The 21,609-nt window shown below is 37.0% G+C and overlaps 1 protein-coding gene across 1 annotated transcript; it reads left to right on the forward strand.

Annotated features, from left to right (window-relative positions):
- Window positions 1–14: 14 nt before the first annotated feature.
- RPAP3 (RNA polymerase II associated protein 3) lies at window positions 15–18,676 on the forward strand. Its single transcript, XM_048300281.1, has 17 exons — window positions 15–81; window positions 1,532–1,690; window positions 2,249–2,389; window positions 2,817–2,939; window positions 4,125–4,252; window positions 4,839–4,960; window positions 5,282–5,352; window positions 6,357–6,488; window positions 7,857–7,984; window positions 9,607–9,728; window positions 11,173–11,243; window positions 11,405–11,521; window positions 13,330–13,541; window positions 14,713–14,908; window positions 15,497–15,594; window positions 17,003–17,103; window positions 18,188–18,676. Exons 2-17 carry the CDS (start codon window positions 1,538–1,540, stop codon window positions 18,277–18,279), a joined length of 2,007 nt encoding a protein of 668 aa, XP_048156238.1. The 5' UTR covers window positions 15–81; window positions 1,532–1,537; the 3' UTR covers window positions 18,280–18,676.
- The last annotated feature ends 2,933 nt before the right edge of the window (window positions 18,677–21,609 follow it).

Genomic DNA, 21,609 nt, shown 5'->3' on the forward strand with positions numbered 1-21,609 from the left:
CGGCGCGGGGCCGCGCTGCAGCCTGGGAGCGGGCTCGGCAGCGCGGGCGGCGGCGGCGGGAGGAGCCGCGACACGGCGCAGGTGAGGCCGCGGCGGCGCGGCACGGCACGGCACGGCACGGCACGGCACGGCACGGCACGGCACGGCACGGGACGAGCGGGATGTGCGGGATGTGTAATGCCCGAACCCCGTGGCGGCGCCGTCCCGTAGCCGCATCCCCCATCCCTTGTGGTCCATGGGCGGCTTGGCCGCGCGGGGTGGTGAGGCGAGGGAGAGCTCACCCTGATGGAGTGAAGGCCTCAGCTGGAACTTGCGGGCGGTGCAGAGGCGGATGTTGAGGCTCAAAGGGGCTGTTCTGCCTCGGGGCCTCCTGCGGCACGGCCTCGGGACCCGCTCCAGGGCGGGCCCGTGCTGCCGGCCAGGGCGCCGGCGTGGTGCGGCCGCTCCAAGGGAGTCGCTGGAACCAGCAGCCCTCGGGTGTTGGGAGGGCCCAGCACTGAGATTCGAATAAAAGTGCCCTGAAGGGTGTAAGAGCTGTGCCGCAAGGAGGTTGCTGTCGGTGCGTGGATTCAGGTCGTTGCTAAGTTGTATGCGGCTAGTGGGTAACGGAGCAGGCTGACTTTGTACGCTTGAGCAAGATGCTTTAGAATGGCCGGATTTCATGTTAGATTTTCGCATTCATGGCAATACTGTTTTAGTCAGTGACAGGAAAAAGAAAAGTTCAGCAGATCACAAGGCATTTTATTGCATTTTTTAAGTGTCTTGTTCTAGCTACCTAGAAGTGCTAGGCTGGATGGAATATTTGATGTGTCCATGCCCAGGTTGCGCGATATTAACAGATTGAATATTATAGAGTTAGGTCCGGGTGGGACAACAGCGGAAGGTGGAAAAAAATATAATTGGAAATTAATTACGGGCTCCTTAATTGGAAATTTGATTAATGCTATGTATTTCTCACTTCACTGAAAGTTTCTGCTTCCTTTCAAATAGACCTAGTATGTTGCTCAGGGTAAGCATGTCACCATCGATGTATGAACTAGGGAGAAGTACAACTGCTGCAGCAAGGTATCTGCTCAGCTGCTTACTCTTGAGTCTGTAAAAACATTTCTGCTTTGGTAGCATTAGTTCAGTAGTAATGATGCAGCGTGTTTTTCGATCTCTTTGAGACCCTTGTCTGTAATATGGATAGCACGTTGTACCACAGAAATCATTAACTGTGTTTGTTTAGTGTCTCTACAAATAGCTTATTTATACTTCCATGAGGCTTGTAACAGATCCTGAAGCTTGCCATCAAGAGGTTATAGTTAGCAACCATTCATAACTCTCTTCATCTAAGTTTGTATTTAGCTCATCATGAGTTACTTAATCATGATTGTTTTCAAAACATGTTTGCTTCATTCTTTCAGATTTTTGTGCTATGAACTGTACAAATAGGGGGGTGTTTCTGAATTGTAATTTTGAAGTAGCTAGCTTCCTTCACTACATACTTTCAGCTTCTTTTTAGAAGGCTTTTTTCCTTGAATTTCGGCAGATTACGATGAGCACACCAAGTAAAGCGATAGAACTGCAGCTGCAAGTGAAGCAAAATGCTGAAGAGCTGCAGGATTTTATGAGAGAATTGGAGAGCTGGGAAAAAGATATTAAAGAAGTGGATTCTGAACTCAGGAAACAGAGTGGGGTCCCAGAAGAGGTAAAGAACACAAGACCAGTGTCAACACAGCTATTCATACTGTGATAATTTTCATAATAATTATGTTTTGCTTTAGCTAAATGACATTTGTTGACTTAAAATACCTGAATAGAAGGCACAAACTAATTCACAACATGTCCTTCATCTGAAGTAAACCAGAGATTCCTCTGTAAACTGCACCACCAGCAGAGCTCTGGGGCAGTAGCCTCTGGGAGTGATGAGGCCAGTAAATTTTTTATTGGTTCTGGGTAGATTTATGAGAATATTTCTGTTTGCAATATCAGTATTGCTAATTTACTGCTGACATTTAGTATATTGAAGTTATTCTTCACTGATGCTCTGAAGAGAGTCGTCTTCTAAAACTCAGCTTAGTATCATACGTGTAATATTTGCTTTTATGTGTTGAAAGATTTATGCTTATTGTTCTTAGTGGTTTTGTAGAGTCATGAGAACAGCTTGCTGATAGATGGATACTGTCTAGATGCAAGTACTGTAGATCCTTCAGTGCAAGTGATTTTCACACATCTGTTTCATAATAAGTTACTTAATTCAATTTAGAATTTGCCACCAATTCGAAACAAAGCTTTTAAGAAAAAGAAGAAAAGCAAAAATAAAGTCCCTTCAAAGATAACCTCTGAGGAAAACAAGAAAAATAAGATCAAATCTTACGATTATGAAGCATGGGGAAAACTTGATGTGGTAAGTCATAATATTTGCTTTGTTACCTGAGTCTTATCCCCACTTGATTCTGTGTTAAATAAGATTTTGTTACAGTGCTGAGAGTTCAGTCCACCAGTCAGTATCTCACTGTGCTGGGTACTGTATGAGCATAGGGGAGCTGCCTGCCAAAAAGGTTACATGTTTAATATTTAGAATATTGATAAATACTTGATTTTCTATTGACAGTGCTTTCACTCAGCAAATTGAATTTGAGTTTAAGGGGAAAAAAACCTGTTTTAATAATAGACCTGTTAGAAGATCATAATTATAGTAGAGTATAATATTAAGCACAACTGTGAGTATTGGAGGACACATTAGTAATTCTCCTAAAATCTTACTTGTATTATTTTGCACTGTTAAATTATAATGAAGACAACAGGATTTTTTTGTTTTTTTCTGATTCCAGGATAAAATACTTGAAGAACTTGATAAAGAAGATAGTACTCATGATTCTGTATCTCCAGAATCAGACTCTGAAGAAGATGGAATTCATATAGATGCAGAAAAGGCTCTTGCAGAGAAGGAAAAGGTTATAGAATTACAGATGTTTATTATTGGTAAAGTAGCAACTTAAGTATAGGAGCATTCGCAATTTTCTTTTAAAAGATCATGCACTGAGACCGCACGTCTGGTAAAAGAATTGCCTATTTGGAAGTCTTTCTGTCTGTTTTCCTGCCCATTATTCCAAAATAGAAAATTCTCACTGCAGTTCTATTTCTTCTCATTGTCGGTAGCAACAAGCCTGTCAGATTCTAATTAATGTTTGCTTATGATAATAAATGTATTGGTGATTTTTTGCTTTGATAAAGAGCGAACTGTTTTTTACCTGAACTCAACATCTGAATGCCCCAAACTAAATCCACAAGAATTTAAAAGTAGTCCCTTTGTGAGGCCAATACATCTGGGAATGATGGGTGAACTTCTTTGCTTTAGTAATGGCAAGTTCATACCGGTTCAGTTTTACTGAATAAGGTAGGATATAGAGAGAGATCTGTCTCAGGCTTCGTTGCTATGAGAAGGAGGCTAAGTTGTGCAGCAGCTTCTGAGTTTTTGAAAAATTTCTTTGTTTGTAAGCAATCACCTAACCCATCTGTCAGTCAATACTTGACTTCAGTAGTTTTAGCTTTGGTTTGGGTTTCTGTGGGGTTGGTTGTTTGTTTGTTTGTTTGAAGTTGTCTCTATGGGTGATATTTGTGTTCTGTCCCTGCTGCTGTGGAAATTCCTTGACTTGTAATCGGTAGTCTACACTGAGAAATTGACATATCTTTGGCCATTATTATCTTGGCTGCAGTGAAGTCATTGAGGGTGCATGAGAGAAAAGTTGTGTCCCAGAGGAGGGAGAAATGAGAATATTGACTTGGAAAGCAAAGATGCCAAATCAAGTTACTAAAAACTTAAAAAAAAACCCCATTCAGTAATTTAAGTAGTGATGTATGTGCTTGTTACAGGTTTCTGGAAATGATCTACAGATACTTAAAATCAGTATTTTATAGACCCATGTTATAGAATGTGTCATGAGAATTATTTAATATGGGACACTTAGAATATATTAGTTAGAAAGTGTAGTTCACGGTAAAGCAGTACTTCATGAGAAATGTTAAACAAAAATATTTAAGCATTCTAAAATACAAATTTTGATTTTTTAGGGTTTTTAATTAGCACTGTTTCTGCCAATGTACAGTAACTTGTTGAAAAGGCTTTTTTCTATTCACAGGGTAATAACTACTTTAAACAAGGAAATTTTGATGAAGCTATAAAATGCTATACTAGAGGGATGCATTCTGATCCATACAATCCAGTATTGCCCACAAACAGAGCATCAGCTTTTTATAGAATGAAAAAGTAAGACTTGCATTGTTAAATCTGTAATATTTTCTTACTTGAAATGCTACCTTCAGATTTTTGGTCTAATTTTAATTCTGGATTTATACATCATGCTGTGTTGGAGTCTGTGTAAGGCTGTTGTTGCAACCTGCCCACCAGTTACAAAGTAAAATAGAAATCACCAGGAGAAGTAATCTGGTAGTCTCCCTCATCAATTTTTCCTCTGCTTGCACGCTAGAAGCTTGCCATCTTCTGTGTTACAGTGTGTAAGACTTGAAGAAAAACGAGGAAGAGAAAGTGAAATTGCCTTCCAGGTTCAGTGAGCTCTATTTCTAAGGCTTTAATTTGTTTTGGGTGAAGAAAGGATACAGGGGAGTTGGTTATTCTTTCTGTGGGAGTAGAGATTCTTGACCACTGTTTTCCTTTCTTCTTTTAATGTATTCTGAATCAAGAAATGTGTAAATACTTGGTTTGTGCCCCTTGTGAAGCATGTGAGATTTCCATGTTCTCAAGAACCTGGAGAGGCTCGAAGTAAGATAAACTACTGAAGTTTTGGGGTTTGTTACCTTGATGTGTCCAAACTACTCATTCATTCTTTTTATAGGTTTTCTGTTGCGGAATCTGACTGCAATTTAGCACTTGCTTTAGATAAAAATTACATAAAGGCTTATGCGAGAAGAGGGGCCGCTCGCTTTGCTTTGAAAAATTTTCAAGGTGCTAAAGAAGGTGGGTCTTTTAAAAGTTGTTTTCTTAAAATACATAGAAACCTGTGGGATCTGCTTCTTTGATGTAGGAATTTAATATTCGTTTCCTATAAACAAAGAACTGAAATACCATGTTGCATATTCTTTTGGTAAGGTAAAATTCAAGTAGCAAGTCCAAATGATAGCTGTAGATGTTAGTTCTAGAATAATTCAGCTTTAACTGTTTTAGAATGTTGCATTCCTTTAAATATCTCAGACTTCTTGGGTAACTACAAAAAAGGGCTATCTCTGCTTACTGGTTTGTGCTTCCTACCTGAAACATATTTTTCTGGTCTTCTGATAGATTATGAAAAAGTTTTGGAGCTTGATGCAAACAACTTTGAAGCAAAAAATGAACTGAAGAAAATTGATCAGGTAATAAGACTAATAGGCCCTAACATAAATTTATATGCCCTGTTCAGTTTATATCTGTGTCAAATTTTATTTCTAAGAACTGATTCAACAAATTCTCATGCGCTTTTTCTGGAATCTGAAGTTCACTGAGGTCAAAATCTTTAATGGAGTTTCTTTTGGAGAAGCTCGCATATATGCAGACATCAGTGTAATAGTGGAAAACTAAGACTGTATGTGTGCACCATCTGGGATTTTTTGGGTTTTTTGTCGTTGTTTTTTGGTTGGTTTTCTTTGGGTGGTGGGTTAGGTTTTGGTGGGTTGGTTGGTTTATTTTTTAATTTTCCCCCATTTTCTACCCTCTGTGTAAATGCTTTTTTCAATCATGCTTAGTATTTTGGTATAAGGAAGCACAGCACGAGAGAACCCCTGTATTCTCTTGGCCATAAAACTACACTGCTACCCTGTTTGTAGTCCCACAGATTGCTATGGTCAACCAAACCAGAAAGATGTTCTAAGAACAGAACAAAGTACTCTAATATAAGTCCCTTTCATGACAGGGAGGAGAATGTTGATTATGATGACTTTAGTAAATATAAGCACACCTGTCACTACTATATGAATGATTTACGCCTTACAAAACTGTGTTTTTGAAAGTGCTTGAAAAATTTGTTTTCAGAATGAAGACACAAAGTCTCCAGTAATTGAAGAAATAAATGATATCTGAATCGGGCTGTATACAAACAGGTTCCATGAGTCATTTCACACTGTGCTTCAGAAGTTACATACTTTCTGTTTACCAAGCATTATTCTGACTTGTAGTCCCTCATAGAAATACATTTTCAAGAAACAATTTTAAATTGTTTTTAAATTGTCTCTTCAATTTGCATTCAATTTGCAACACAGGCACTTCTGTTAAAAAGCTTGGCAGATTTTCTTATCTTAAAAGTTTAAAAATTATTTTCGTTTATGTTCTGAAAATGTTTAAGTGGGGAAATACTTAGGGGAAAAAATTACATTCTTCACAGGCTCTGTCATCAAAAGAAAGTTCAGAACAGAAAGAGTTTGAAGATACGATCAGAACAGGATTAACAGACGAAGAGAAGCAGCGCATTGAAGAGCAGCAGCTCAAGCAGAAGGCAATTGCAGAAAAAGATCTGGTAAGTCACAGGTTCTGGTGGAACGGGAGAAACCTAGCAAAGAAAAGGGTTGTGTTGTGCTGTTATGCAAATGTATAAATTAAACCAGATGCTGTCTTGAACTTCATAAATGCAATGTCCTTGATGTTACCTTCATTGTTTCCTATTTTGGGCTCTAGGAAGGTGAGTGGTCCAGTGAGTTCTGTTTGGATTCAGCTGGAGGAATAATTACAAAAGGTAGCTTTTACAGCCCAAATTGTACGTGCTAAATTTCAAATACGTGGTAACACAAGTAGAGCTTAAACCGTATTTTACAAAGATTCCATTTCTCCATTTTTAAGCATCTTGATGCTTGCTTGTCCAAGTGGAGTTGTGGACTATTTCTTGTTTTGAAACTTCTGATTACATGATGAATAGTAGTTACAAAAAGGACTTTGGGGTGCAGGCAGCAATGACAATAAAAATGTATTTCTGGATACGCAGTCTTGACTCACAGTTGGCTTATCAATTTCTCCCTCTCACCACTCTCAGTAAATAAAATTACCAAACTAAACTAAAATTTTTCTGTTCACTTACCTAGCTATGTAAGTTCTGACTTCTTACCATTATTCAGGTTTGCTGTATTGGTTGTAAGAGGTAATTAGATAAGAATGAAAGTATGCATTAAGGAACAAGAGTTTGAATAGGTCACAGAAGAGAAATTTCAGTGTAACGCAGTACTTCATTGGCAGCAGAGCTGACTCACTGCAGGCTTGTTCCTGATAACATGGATCCTATCAAGTCTGAACTGTGGCCTTTCTTTTATTTGTCAGTCAGTAGAGTAGTAGCAAAGAACATGTGCAGCTTCAAATTAGTGCTGAGAAGCAAAAGGTAATTTTAGTCCCCAGAAACAAACAAAAAATAATGTAATTTTCTTGTATGGAGCATTAATTGGAAAACAACAACAGTTGGACCCAAGTAATATTTGAGGATAAGTTTTATGGAGCAGGATAAAGATGAATTCGTGCAGTGCAAAAAGCATCTGGAAAGGGGAATTGTAAAGGTTCAGCTTGTGTTTAAATTCAGGAGGTACAGGGTAGGTTATCCTGTACATCAAGCATAAAGTTAAATAACAAGTTGTAGACTTACAAGTCTGCATTTGAACTATGCATGTAGCAAAGATTTTTTTTTATCCTTGAAGTATTAGAAAATATTAAGATTCTTTCTGTGTTCTGCCTCCAAACTTAGATAGGAAGAAATACACCATAACTGTCTGCCTTGATGTGGGTGGTCTGTGCAATTCATCTCTGTAATGTTGTGACCCCCTCTGCTAAAAAGGATAAGAGAAAGTTCATTGCACTAGATTTTCTCAATGCTGGTTTTTTTTTTTTTTTGACCTAAATATTCCAGGGTAATGGTTATTTCAAAGAAGGAAAGTACGAGGCTGCAATAGAATGTTATACCCGTGGTATCGCAGCAGATGGCACCAATGCACTACTGCCAGCTAACAGAGCCATGGCCTACCTAAAGATTGAGAAGTAAGTGGAATTGCATATGCTGTATCGTTTGTTTGTTGTAAATCAGAAGGAAAAATGATCCAGTAGATTTTCACTCAAGTTGAGTTATTGTCACTCCTTCTAATTTTTGTTAGAATTCAGTATAGAGTAAATCATGTTGAAAGCAGTAAAGGGGAGGGAACAAATCTGTATGTGTGATCTTGAAATGCAATTTGTGGGAAACAAGTTCTGAGGGAATAAAATAGCACCAGTATTAAATAATGGTTTCTGAAGTTGGATTTTTGTTCTTTTATGTGCAAAATTCAGGTATTCACCTTTGTGAAAGGAACTGCCCAGAGCTTTGTCTTTGACTATAAAACCCAGTCAGCTACTAAACGCAGTCAGCACTGTAAAAAGAAGTGGATTATAACTTCTGACTTTAGAGGGAATGAATATAAGCTTTTTCTGGAAATTGTTACCTTTTAAAATATTTTTTTAGCTTCACTGATGGAGGCGAGTATGTGTTGCTTCTTTATTTTTATTTAAGTTTTATCCAAATAACCCAGAAACTATAGGGAAATTAATGCTTTCTGGCAAATTATCTAAGTTCCATACAGCCGTTTTTTAGGTGTGAACTTCTTTTGACTCTGTGATGTTGTGGTGTTTTAAAACTTGTAAGCTGGTAGCATGAGAAGCAGAGAGCAGAGGCTTATGTTGGTCATCTGTTTTCACGTGACGTGGCTGAGTATCAGTAGAGACAGATCTGAAATGAGGATCTGTAATTAGGATAAGATAGGTTGCCTGGATAGTATTTCTGACACAACACTTGCAATTTAAAGGACATCATAATGCAAATAATCTTCTGTGAGATTCAGTGAAAGTGATACTTTAATTGAATGACCAAGCAAGAAAATTGATTCTCTATGATAAATCTTGTATCATGGGTCTTTACATTTCAAAGAGGAGAAAACATAAAATGCAACAAAAGCCCATTGGTATTCTTAGAAACTGCTAGTACTGATGAGAACCGCAAATAAAAATTAATTTGCATGAATTTAATGATATTTTGAAAGTGGAGGAATGAATGAAAATACTTTTAATAAACATATAGTGGAATCGTGATCTAATGTAACTTAATATAAATGGGATGAGGAAATTTAATCTTAAAATGAAGCAAATGACATTAATGCAAGGATATACTGAATTCTTATTCTGAAATAGTTAAGGACAAGTTACAGAATTCCAAATGTAGAGAAACTTATTCTCATACTTCTCCTTTCTTGTACGTTTTCTTTGTTTGTAATGGTATTTCTGGTTTGCAGAAGTACAAAGCCATGGTACTGACTTTGTTGAATTTTTAAAGTGGACTCTGCTCTGGCAAGTTTTAAGTGGGTTTTATTTTACAGAGGATGTGAATTTTTGTGTTCCTAAAAAGAGTCAACACTTTTCTATGAGATACCAAAATATACAGCTGAAATTTCAAGGTGCTGAGAAATCATATTTTATGGGAGTTTTTTATTTCACATTTTCCCTCAGTGATGTGTTTATGTATGTAGGTAATGAAGATATACCTTTATATTTTAATTGGTTTGGGTAGCTCTGTCTTTTCAGTTGAAACTGCCTCTTGAAACTGATTATTAATTTTGTACTATGCTTTTGCTGAGGTACAAAGAGGCAGAAGATGACTGCACACAAGCTCTGCTCTTAGATGCTTCCTATTCTAAAGCTTTTGCCAGAAGAGGAGCTGCCAGAGTTGCTCTTGGAAAGCTAAAGGAAGCTATTCAAGGTATGATTTTGAATTGGCCTAAATGTGGTAGGTAAGAGATCATTATAAGGACATCCTGATCTTCTGACTTGAGATTATCAGTGCAAAGGTTAAAAATTAAGGGATTTCTGTTGGATTTCGCTCAATGGGTATAAAAACTTGGGTGTTGGTACCCACATAATGGGAAGACAGTTTTGTGTGAAATTACAGCTGTTGCTATGTATGGTAAGTAGTAAGAAATAGTTTGAAAACTTTGTTTAAAAAGTCAGTCATAATACAGGTGTTAGAACGACTTATAAGTGGGCAGTGAGGCAGAGTGAGAGCTGGTTGAACAACAAATCCCAGAGGGTCTTAATTAATGACGCAGGGTCTAGTTAGAGGCCTGTCACTAGTGGTATCCCCCAAGGTTCAATACTGGGCCCAGTATTGTTTAACTTGTTCATCAGTGACTTGGTGCAGATCCCTCCTCAGCAAGTTCACTGATGACACAAAGCTGGAAGGAGTGGCCCATACGCCAGGTGGCTGTGAGCCTTCCAGAAGGACCTTGACAGACTGGAGCGATGGACAAAAAAGAGCCTTCTGAAATTCAAAAAGTAAATGCACAGTCCTGCACCTGGGGAAGAATAACCCCTGCAGCAGCACAGGTTGGGGGTTGACCTGCTGGGAAGCAGCTCTGTGTAAAGGACCTGGGGGTCCTGGTGGACAGCAAGCTGTCCATGAGCCAGCAGTGTGACCTTGTGTCCAAGGAGGCCAATGGAATCCTGGGGTGCATTTGGAAGAGCACTGCCAGCAGATGGAGGGAGGTGATCCTGCCCCTCTACTCAGCCCTGGGGAGGCCACATCTGGAATGCTGTGCCCAGTTCTGGGCTCCTCAGTACAAGAGAGATGTGGAGCTCCTGGAGTGGGTCCCACAGAGGGTGACAAAGATGATTAAGGAACTGGAGTGTCTCTCTTATGAGGAAAGGCTGAGAGAGCTGTGCCTGTTCAGTCTTGAGATGACTGAGGGGTGACCTCATCAATGTCTACGAGTATCTGAAGGGAAGGTGTCAGAAGGATGAAGCCAGGCTCTTCTTGGTGGTTCCAAGCAATGGGACAAGAGGCAATGGGCAGAAACTGATGCGCAGGGAGTTCCACTGAATATGAGGAAGAACTTCTTTACTGTGCAGGTGACCATGGCACTGAAACAGATTACTCTGAGAGGTTGTGGAGTTTCCCTCGCTGGAGATATTCAAGAACTGTCTGGGTGCGGTCCTGTGCAACGCACTCCTGCTTGAGCAGGGAGGTTGGACCAGATGACCCACTGGTGGTCCTTTCCAATGTGGTCCCTTTCAACCCTGCCCGTTTTGTCACTTACCTGCCTTTAATTATTTTTAGAGCTATGAAAGGAAAATAGAAGGTTTAGAAATCTGCCACATGTACATTGTAACTTGAAATACCTACAGTTTATGTGTTGTTTTTCACTCAGATTTTGAAGCTGTTCTGAAGCTGGAACCTGGAAATAAACAAGCAATAAACGAACTCACTAAAATAAGGAATGTATGTATGCTTGTTTGGGTGTAGTGGGGTTTTGTTTGTTTGGGAGTTTGTTTAAGGCTACAGTATTAGAAGGTTTTTATTCTTTATTACATTTTTTTTAACATACCTTGTATTTATTCATCAAACACCTGATGTTTTGGACAACTTGCCATTTTTTTCAGGAATTATCTGCGAAAGAACAGCAGACTCAACAAGAATATCCTGCAGTATTGATAAAAGAAACGGAAATTAAAAATATAGTGAAACTGATTGATAATCCATTACAGATTAAATCAACAGTAAGTTGTTACATGAACTGCTTTCTGTAATGATGGGAGAAGAAGTAGAGCTTAAAGTTAAAATCTGCTTTCTGTATTTGTAGACTAACTCCTGATAGATAGCCTTGCCTGTGGAAAGCCAAAAATGTATAGATTTACTCTTTTGATATTTTTCAAGGACATATACACACATGGAAATGCTGAAGTTCATAGCAGTGGGGGTGTAAGCATTCAGCCTGCAGTACCACCCTCAGCAAACGTGGTGCATGCATACATTTATAACGTGGAATAGGCAGGCAGCCCCACAGCACTGTCTTGTGTCTGTAGGTAACACTGCAGTTGAGAGTAAATGGGAGAGAGTTGAATCTCTGTGTTTGATTGAGAAGTTCTGGGTAAACTTTCCTTCATTTCTTCTGCTATTTACAGTTTTTACAGCAGCCATAGTGGTTATAAAACGTTGCCTACTTGTGTCATATGCTGCTGTCACCTAGGGCTGCTTCTCAAAGAGTTCTGAGCATACATTTTCATCCATGTAAACTGTAGGACAGCTGGCATTGATTTTCAATAAGCAATATATTTGGACTATGAATTATCAGTGTTTATAGTCAGATGAATCAGCTATAGATGAAAAACTGGAATACCAGGTTTCTTTATGTATTATGCTTCCTCTTTTAGTACATTTAATCTTTATATATTCAGCGATGAGTTGTGTAAATACAAAGTGTGTTCATACTTTGTATGTGTATGCACTCATGCTATTTGAAAACCTTTGTTTATCTTCATCAATAATATAATTCAGATGGATAGTTTTAGTAGAAAATGTGTGGTTATTTTGATCCTTTGGGAGGGGGGAGTATTATAGCCTTTCTATAACTAGATACAATATTTCTTTAAACCTAAATTAATTTGTTGTGAAGTAGCTGAAATACTTCAATAATAGACAATTATATTTATTAAGTGTTCACTTTGACTGCTAGATTAAGTGAAGATGCTAGGTTGGTTGTATTCCTCTTGTTATTCTGTTAAGGTAGAATAAGTATAGGTGAAACATCTGTGCTTTTAGTACTGCCATTTCCTAGAAGTCTAAATTGTTGAGTATGTTTAATCATGTTCATTCACATCTGTATTTCTAGAGCAATATACACTGTGTTCATGCTCAGGAAATTAAGTTCCAAAGTAAGAAGTGATGAGGGGTTTTTTTGTAAGACCTGTGAAAGTGTCACTAGGTGATGGTCAAAAATAATGGGGATCGTGCAGAGATTAAACAAGCTGAAGCATTTTAGCATGTAGTGGAATCAATTACCTTAGTATATATGTAATGTGGTCAATCAGAAGGGTTGAGTTACAAATATTTATTACATCAAAATTTTAAGTTTTGAAATTTTTTTGAAGTTTTGAAATTTTAAAATTTTAAGCCAAGGCCTATGTTGCTATGATTTTTTTTTTTTTTTTTTTTTTTGCTAAATTACAAAGCTTGACCCCATAATGGGACAAAGTATATCATAGATCTTGCCTATTCAGCCTTAGTGGGAAAAAGTATGCATTTTTAATTATTACTGGGAAAACAGATGGCATATTGAGATCCTCTAGGGTAAGGATATACTGGTTTATGAGGACAAAGTAATAAAGTTATCATATCAGGCTTCATGTAGAATTTTATGGTTTCCTGATTTTGCCATTTGCCTTTATTCAGAGTGTCTTCTCTGTGCACCACTACAGAGGTAACTGGTTATCATAAGATTCTTTTAAGTTACACAGCACTGTGTCTGGGGTCTGTATAAACACTTACATTGAGTCCACACATGACATGAGGTCTGTGCTCTGTTCAGAAGCCATTGCGAAGAATAGATATTGAAGAAGTTGATGATGATACGTCAGATGATGACTTGCCCAGCACTACTTCTTTAGTCAGTAACTGGAGGAATTCAGTGAGTATTGAAACAACAGAGACTCTAGATCAGGATGATCTCTTGACTACAGTTGATACTCCAAAAGCAAAGCACTTGAAAATAGAAGAAATCAGTGATACGTCACCATTACAGTAAGTATAATAATTCTGATCCCCTTTCAAAAAGGTAAATGTAGTTAAAATGTAATCTTCATTTCCAGATGTCTGCATTTGGTGAGGTATTGAAGATACTTTGAAGAATCTGAATTAAAAAGGAAATGTTGAAAGAAACTGCAGTTCTTGCACATTGCCTCTTTGACCACGTAGTGGCTGAGACAAATATGATTTATTTAGTTTCAGATGGAAAACTCAGTCTTGCATTGCAAATATAAAGAAATTCATGATATTTTCCTGCATGCCATACTCTTTCTTGCTTGGGCACTCCATCTTCCCTAGCTGTGACTTTTATTTGTATTGTTTTAGAATAGATTTTGAACAGAGTTCAAGCATTCTTTGTACCCCAGTTGTGTGAGAGAAGAGGAGCAGATCAGTGTCACCACCCTTTCCTCTGCTGAGGCAGGTGGTAGCTTCAGATGTGCTTGGTTTTTAAGTCACACTGTGTTAGTTAGGCAAACTCAAGTCTGTCTTGCTGAAACTAGGCTGAAGTACAGAAGCTTTGTCTTTGCTCAGTGTTAGAACTGTACTTGTTGTCCACTGGTTTGACACTGCCTTGTTCTGTTAATAGTAAATAAACACTTTTTAAGGAATCTCGATCAAAGAATTTCTTTGAAAAACACTGGCCCCACCTACCTTTTCTAGCTCAGTTAGATGGATTTACTGTGAAGTGTTGAAGAAAAAAGTATGTTCTTAGCCATTTCTTAATTTCTAAAAAATAAATGGACTTAAATAACAAATTATGGGACAAATATACATTATACTGCTATCAGTGTTGAAACTAGTTTATCCATGTGACATTGTTTATTGTTTTGCATTATGAAATTCCAGAAAATGTGATTTTTTTTTCCTTGCAGTTATATATGGGAGAAACCTACTATGAAATGCATTTATTTCCAGAAACAAAGTAGACAGAGGCTGAGTAAATTTAAGTATTTACAGATGTGGCTTTTTAGAAAAGGTGAATCGAATATAAAGCTTGTATAATTTGAAGGGATTTTTAAAATACCTGCTTAAGCTAAAACACATTATTTAAAAAAAAAAAAATCAGTATTTTAGCTTTTAATGAATAGAAAGATCTCCAATTAGGTCTCACTGTAGGATTTCCTTAAAAGTTTATTTGATTATGTGTTTGAAAATACCTTTGCAGGCTGCCTGTAAATGTGAAAGGAGTTTCATCAACATTGCATCCATCTTTTCCTGCAAGCAAACAGAGAGAAAAAGAAATCAGAATGTCATTTATGTCTGCTTCTCCAGTTCCTCCCATTCCTGCAAATTCTTTCCAGCTTGAATCTGACTTCAGGAAGTTGAAAGACTGCCCAGAAAATATGTACTTGTACCTGAAGGTATGAAACAAAGAATATTAACAGTATTTGGACAGTTTCTTCAGCATCAGTGGAAGGAACAGTACACTTAGGTGGAAGGGATAGCTGTGTTTAGAGTGTCTTAAGTGTACAATAGTCCCTTTTTTTAATTGTCTTCACATAACACTAAGTAGTCTGATGTGCTTGAAGTACAGTCTCAGCATTTTTTTTTTCAAATACAGGCCCTTGTTCTTTAAAGACTTAAATACATTAATAACTCTATTAAATTCTGATTTTTCAGATGAGTGCTTCTGGGGTAATTAGACATAGTGACATTTTTAAACTAAGCAAATGCTGAAACACATCAATCTACTTAATGTGCACTTTTGCTTACATATATTTTGAAAAAAAATCACTTTGAATTCTTTTAAGAGAAGTTAGAAATTGCCATCACCAAAAAACCCCAAACAAACAAGCAAAAATTGTTTTGTGTAATTTCAAATACTGTGATTTGGTTTTTTTGCTTGCATGCACTCCAGCATTGTCCATGACATTCTAAAAATGCACATGTAATTCTCATTACTCACTTGTATTTTTTTGTCTAAAAAACCCTTTTTAATTTTTCCGTAGCAAATAGAGCCCTCGCTTTATGCAAAGCTGTTTCAGAAATCCTTAGATCCAGACTTGTTTAACCAGATCCTGAAAATTCTACATGACTTCTACATTGAGTAAGTTTAACTCCTCCTTTGTTTTACATTACTTATTTATTGCTGTTCTGAAGGGTTTGGGGTTCTTTTGGTGCAGGGAGGGGGTGGTATTTTGTTACGCATTTGGGGTTTTTTTAATGTTCTCTCTAGTCCCAACCTCAGGCCTACAAAATGATTTTCAGCACGCAGGATTAGATGAGCATAGTGAAATCATTGGAATTACTCAATAGTTTCTTCTTAAGAAGTGAAACTCATCTTGAAAAATTAGGTAGAAAAGAAGTGAAAAAATACTTTTTCTAAGGGTTGTTGAACTGTGCTGTGCTAAAGAGCATCAGAAACTAGCATTAGACTGTATGAAATAACTTTTGTTCATATTACTGTGTGTATATTCTGTAAGCACATACAATTGCACATTGTCCTGTATTTTAACTTCCTAAAGCTGAGAAATTTAGAGGGTTTTGGTTTTATGCCACACTTACTGTGATGCATTCAGATTTAGTTATCTGCTAGCATTTTACAGTTGCCTGTGGCAAATGTGTTTTGGAGACAGGTTCTGATAAGACAGGACCTGGCAAATTATTTTTGAAATTTCTGTCCATGCTCTCATTTGAGTCCTAAAGTTAATTTTGTTTGTCAGAGACAGTGTACTGCTTTTCTTAATTACACTGTCTGAGAAGCACACACTCGATGTTTTTCGGTGTTGTTTTATGGAGAAGAGCAAGCATGAATCAATGTTTGCCTTTCCCTTGGTTTCCTTGAAAAATAAGATATCCGTCATATGGGTGAAAAATGCTGTCTTAGAAGATACAGTCCTGCATTTGATGATGCAACATAAAAAGGCTAGGAAGTTGAAATCTTTTGCTGTAAGGTAAAAGTCCTGTCTCCCTCCAAAAGAAATGCAAAGTTATGAAAGAAAAATACTATTTGTTAGTATTTGTGAGAAAGGCAGTGCCTGTTTACTCTTCCCCAGAAAAATGTAAAATGAACACAATCTAGGAATTTTCTGTATGGATGAAAATTAAGGCAGTTGTAATTGGCTCAGCTTTTTGATAGCTTCCTATGGCCACAGGTACTGCTTCCTTTCACACTACCTGATACATATAAAAATGGTGCTGTTATGGCCAGGTGTAAGCATTAAATCATGTAGTAGGTATGCTGTACATGACCAGCAGTCAGTCTGTGTCAGTCTAGGTTTTTGTATTTCTTCACTCTTGCTCTGTAGAACAATAATACCTACATAAAGGTTTCTGGGTATTGACTTTTTTCTTTGTGAATGGACAAATGAACAGGAAAGACAAAGATAGGGAATATGAAAGACAAGGAAATTCTATTGGTCCTTTAATTTCTTGTTCCTGAATTCTTTAATATTGCTTGCAGCTACTGAATCTAATCAACAGTAGTTATTTTTATATTTTGTTATAATCTTCAGGAAAGAGGAGCCATCGCTCATCCTTGAAATCCTCCAGAGGCTCTCTGAATTAAAAAGATTTGATATGGCAGTAATGTTTATGTCAGGTTCAGAAAAAAAAAGTAAGTAATTTGGTAGTAAACTTACTTTGTCATACTGTAGAATCTAGCAAAAAATATGTAAAACTTAGTGCTATTCTTGTTTATTCCATGTAATAATCACTTTAGTTGTCTAGCGTTTTATTGGTTTAGAAGTTAATATGAATGTCATGTTATTTTTCCTAATCCTTTGATTCCTTATTTATTGTTTAGACTAGAAAACTAGAGCTAAATCCTCTTATTTTAATCAGAATTACCACTGCATTTTATTCTGATAAAATAAGCTTTGCCAGCATGTCAGTTTGTAGTTGGTAATGTTACAAATTTATGAATTTGTATGAAATTCTACATCTGAGATCCAAGGTATCCAGATTATACAGTTTCCACAATTTACAACTATTTCTTGACAAATCCTGACTTTTCTGTTGGCAAAAGAATGCAGACATCTCTAAAGCACTCAGCCTGGTTGTCTGTTCTGTTCCGGAGGCATCACTCACATTAGTTTGCAATTTGTGTTGACCTTGGCTCGAATTCATGGTTTATAAAAGTGGGTTTTGTCTCAAATATTTTCTTTATTTAGCACACCAGAGAGACTATGTAATAGTGAGGCATAAGCAAAACATTTCTCTGCAACCATGTAAATTTAAATTTACTATCTACAGCTGAGTTTCACTAAAAACCATAATACTTAAAAGTTTTTGAAATGTGAATCTCCTTAAAATAAAATTACTTACTGAAGTGCAGTGCCTCTTGTAAAGGCATGAATGCTATTTGTCTGATGTAAGCTTTATCTGCCATCTGGCATTAACTTTTGTCTTCTGCATGTAGTGGCATAGTGTCAAGATAGTAAACAAATTAAAAGCTGTTCGTGGCCTGGATTATACACATATTGAAGGAAGTGTTGTTAAGCATCTCTTGGGCATTGAAACAAAGTGAGAGTTTTGCTTTGCTACTTTTGTTCATCCTCCAAGTAGTTCTAAAATTGAATTTGTATTTCAGCTGTATAATCCGTACACCCCTTACTCTCACCAAGGAAAGAATTGGATTAATTTACCTTAAGAGTGTGAATCACAAAAATAACAGTTCATGTTGGGATTTTCTGTTTCAGTTACACAGGTATTATTCAATCATGTGACCCACATGGGATTAAAAGATGCTTCTGTTGACGAATTGGAGAAGAAATATGGCATTTTCTCTTAGCAAGATGGCTGACGTAAATGTCTGGATTTGCACTTTTTTCATGTGGAAATCAGCTAAGAAGGCTATAAAGACTGAAATTTTGTTGCTTTTTATAAATAATGAAACTCTTAAACTTGGGTTAGCCAAATGGCAAGTACCTGAAGAGATCATTATTTAGTTCTGCAATACATTTGTTTTCCAGTACCTGAAAAAATATGGATCTGCAGTTTCTTCTGTGGAATCTGTTTGCCTGAAAAACAGTTGGGCAGATTGGCATTCAGGATTTGGACTGTAGATAGAGATCTTTATTAAAAGGAAAAAAATATTTGTAAACATGTCTTTGGTAAGAATCAAATGCTGTATATTAGAATTATGCATGGGGTTTTTATTTTAGAAAATAAACTGAATGTTTAATTGAGATACTATATTTTTAAGGAATTTTTTTATTAAGGTGCCTAAATCACTCTTCTGTAAAGATCCATCACATCAGAATTTGTACTGTGCAAAGTGAACCTGAGGTATGTTGGCAAGAAAATTACAGAATTTTTACTTGAGTTTGCTAAAACTCCACTTTTAGATATGGGTAGCTGAGAACCTCTGAACCTTTTCCTGTGAACCTCAACTGTAATTGCAGAATAGAAGGAAGACAAATACTGTAGAATTAAACTAAAAGTTTAAAGAAAAACACTTCCTGTCTTCTTTCAAGAGTACTTTTAAAATAATCTGGTGAAACTTAACTTCGTGGGTCAGTTGTTCCTGAACAGATATAAACCCCTTAAGACAACTCAGGAGGCTAAGCAAAATACCTCAACAGTAGAAAGCAAAAGCATGAAATTAACTGAAATTCTTAAATAAGAGGGATCATTAGGCATAATAAATTACGTGTACTATTCACATGACCAGGAGGAAATAACAGCACTTGTCAAGTATACTCTAAAGTTTAGCTGTAGTATCCAAGTGGTGGTGTCTGAAAATTTGCCTGTGTCTCTCTGAGCTTAACTGCTCTCTTCCATCCCACAGATGCTAATATCCTGCCAGTTTGCTTTCATCCTGATTCAGCCCTTGTACTGTACTCATGCTTCTCTGAATGTTTTGGTTTAGAAGTTGTGCTGTTTTTCAAAGGAATAATTTAACGGCTATAGCATTCAAAAAGACTTCAAACTCCCAACATGCATTAGTAGAAAAAGGTGTAAATGTTGTCTTCTATGTAGTCAGTATTAGAAAATTAATTTTAAAACATTTGCAGCTATGTTATGTCCTAGTTTAGATATAATCCAGTTAAAAAAAATATTAACTGAGCTACATCCTCAGGCTTGGTAGCAATTGACAGGAATGGCATTAGCACTGGATCCCTAAGGTGGCTTCCAGTTAGCCCTGGAACTGAGCACAAGAGCAGACAGTGCAACTGGGGGAATGGAAGAGCCTTTCTATAAGAATGCTTGCAGGCTGCCTGCGGTAAGAATGGTTATTACTAGGTGTGTCCCGAGTTACTGATAATGGGCTATTTATTCCCCTTATTGTAAAGCACTTCAGATAAGGTATTGGGGATACTGCTATAACTAATAATGGTGGGGGATAGAGTAGTTAGTTACCCGAGTAATTTTATAGGTACAGATTTTGTAGATACAGTGTACCTTCCTATGGACCGTTACAAGTTGTTCAGTGTACAGCAGAGGTGTTCGTTGGACTAGGTTATACTGGTAAACCATTTGGTACATTGTCAAAAGCTGGTTTTTGAAAGCTGTTGTATGAAAACAGGTGATTGGAATAGGGATCTTCAAAAGTTACAGCAAGATGATGTCAAAAAGATTAGAAACTGTAAGCCAAGAGTCACCTGCAACTCCACTGTGCTGTGCTCTTAATGAAAATAAGCTGTCATGGTTGGGTTTTGTCCACACTGCTACTTCTACAGAGATTTCTGTTCAGGACTTGTGCATATTGAGGAGGAATGATGAAGTTTTTCAAGCATGTAGAATTTGGTGAGGTGGATGAGCAGACCTGATTTTATGTTGCTACTGAATTTCAGCCACCAAGATTTATCTTGCAGATTATATGCTACTGGAGACTTTCACTTTTGTTTTTAAATACAACATCTGGAGTTACTGAAGTTACTTCTCAGTGCATAGAAAATGCAAGAGGGAGAGCAGAATGCAGGTATTCAGAGAACTGCCAGCTTCACCTGCTCCAGGAGATGGCAGTGTTTTTCCCTTCTAAATTGTTAAAGACTGCCAAATTTCTGAATTGTAGAGTTTAATAAAACATGAAGAGGATTTATAGATGCCAAGCAAGTAAAAAATCTTTTTTGGAGAGAGAAGAGGATTTTTTTTTTTTTTTTAATCCAACGCACTCTACAGTGGTTATAACCCTACTGTTTTGGGGCGGGGGGGGAAGTTGCATAAATTGTGTGAAGCAATTAAACCGTGGAATACTTCATAGCCCTTTGCTATGTTACAGCATTCAAGGTGTCAAAAATCTGAGATGATGTTTGCTACAGTGATGGATTCAGACTTGAGTTTTGAATGATTATTTTACTTTTCAGTATTAAATTATGTTTTTCAGATAACTTTTTATTCATCAAGGTAATTTTTAAAATTTGAACATTGTCCTCCAGTAGATCTCTGAGACACTCAAACTCCATATTGTCTATTGATTCCCTAGCACAGGTTGTTAGAATGTTGAGGGAACTTATCCTAGGACTCCTGCAGAACATCCTTACAGCTTTCCCTTTTGGCAGTAGACTGTGGCTTTATTTTTTTTTTTGCTTTCCAGTAGCTCTGGGTATCTCTGCTTTCACCAAGTAGTTGTTTAATCTGAGCTGTGTTTGCCTTGCTTATAAGGGTGTCCGGTGACAGTCATACATGAAGATAAAGGCACTTGATTTACTGCTTTTTCGTTACACTGCTGTCAAAAAAAAGGTTTTAACATGACTTGTACTTGGCAATACTTGTGTTCAGTTACTGTGGAAAGCATAAGTGAATATAGTTTCAGTACTTGTTCCAAAAGACTTTTTAGGATTGAAAATTAATGGTTGCGACACTGCTCAAGTAGTTTTTGCTGCTTCTCTTCTTCCCTGTCGTTTTGTTTAAAAATAGACATTTCAGCTTGCCAATTGCCATATCAACTACTGTTGCTTTTGAAGCTACTTTTAAAATAATTTTATTTATATAAATATATATATAATTTTAATAACTTTAATATTAGTATAAGCTTAACATACTGGTTTTTAATATTCAGACTGTAAGTGTTTGGGGTCCAGAGAATCTGTGAACATCAGTTTCAGGAAACTGAGGTTATAGCTCATATATAGCTCTTTTACTAGGCAGAGATCTTTTTTTGTCAGTGATGTTGCTT

Source organism: Corvus hawaiiensis, chromosome 4 (genome assembly GCF_020740725.1).
Source record: "Corvus hawaiiensis isolate bCorHaw1 chromosome 4, bCorHaw1.pri.cur, whole genome shotgun sequence".
In the NCBI taxonomy this organism is placed as follows: domain Eukaryota; kingdom Metazoa; phylum Chordata; class Aves; order Passeriformes; family Corvidae; genus Corvus; species Corvus hawaiiensis.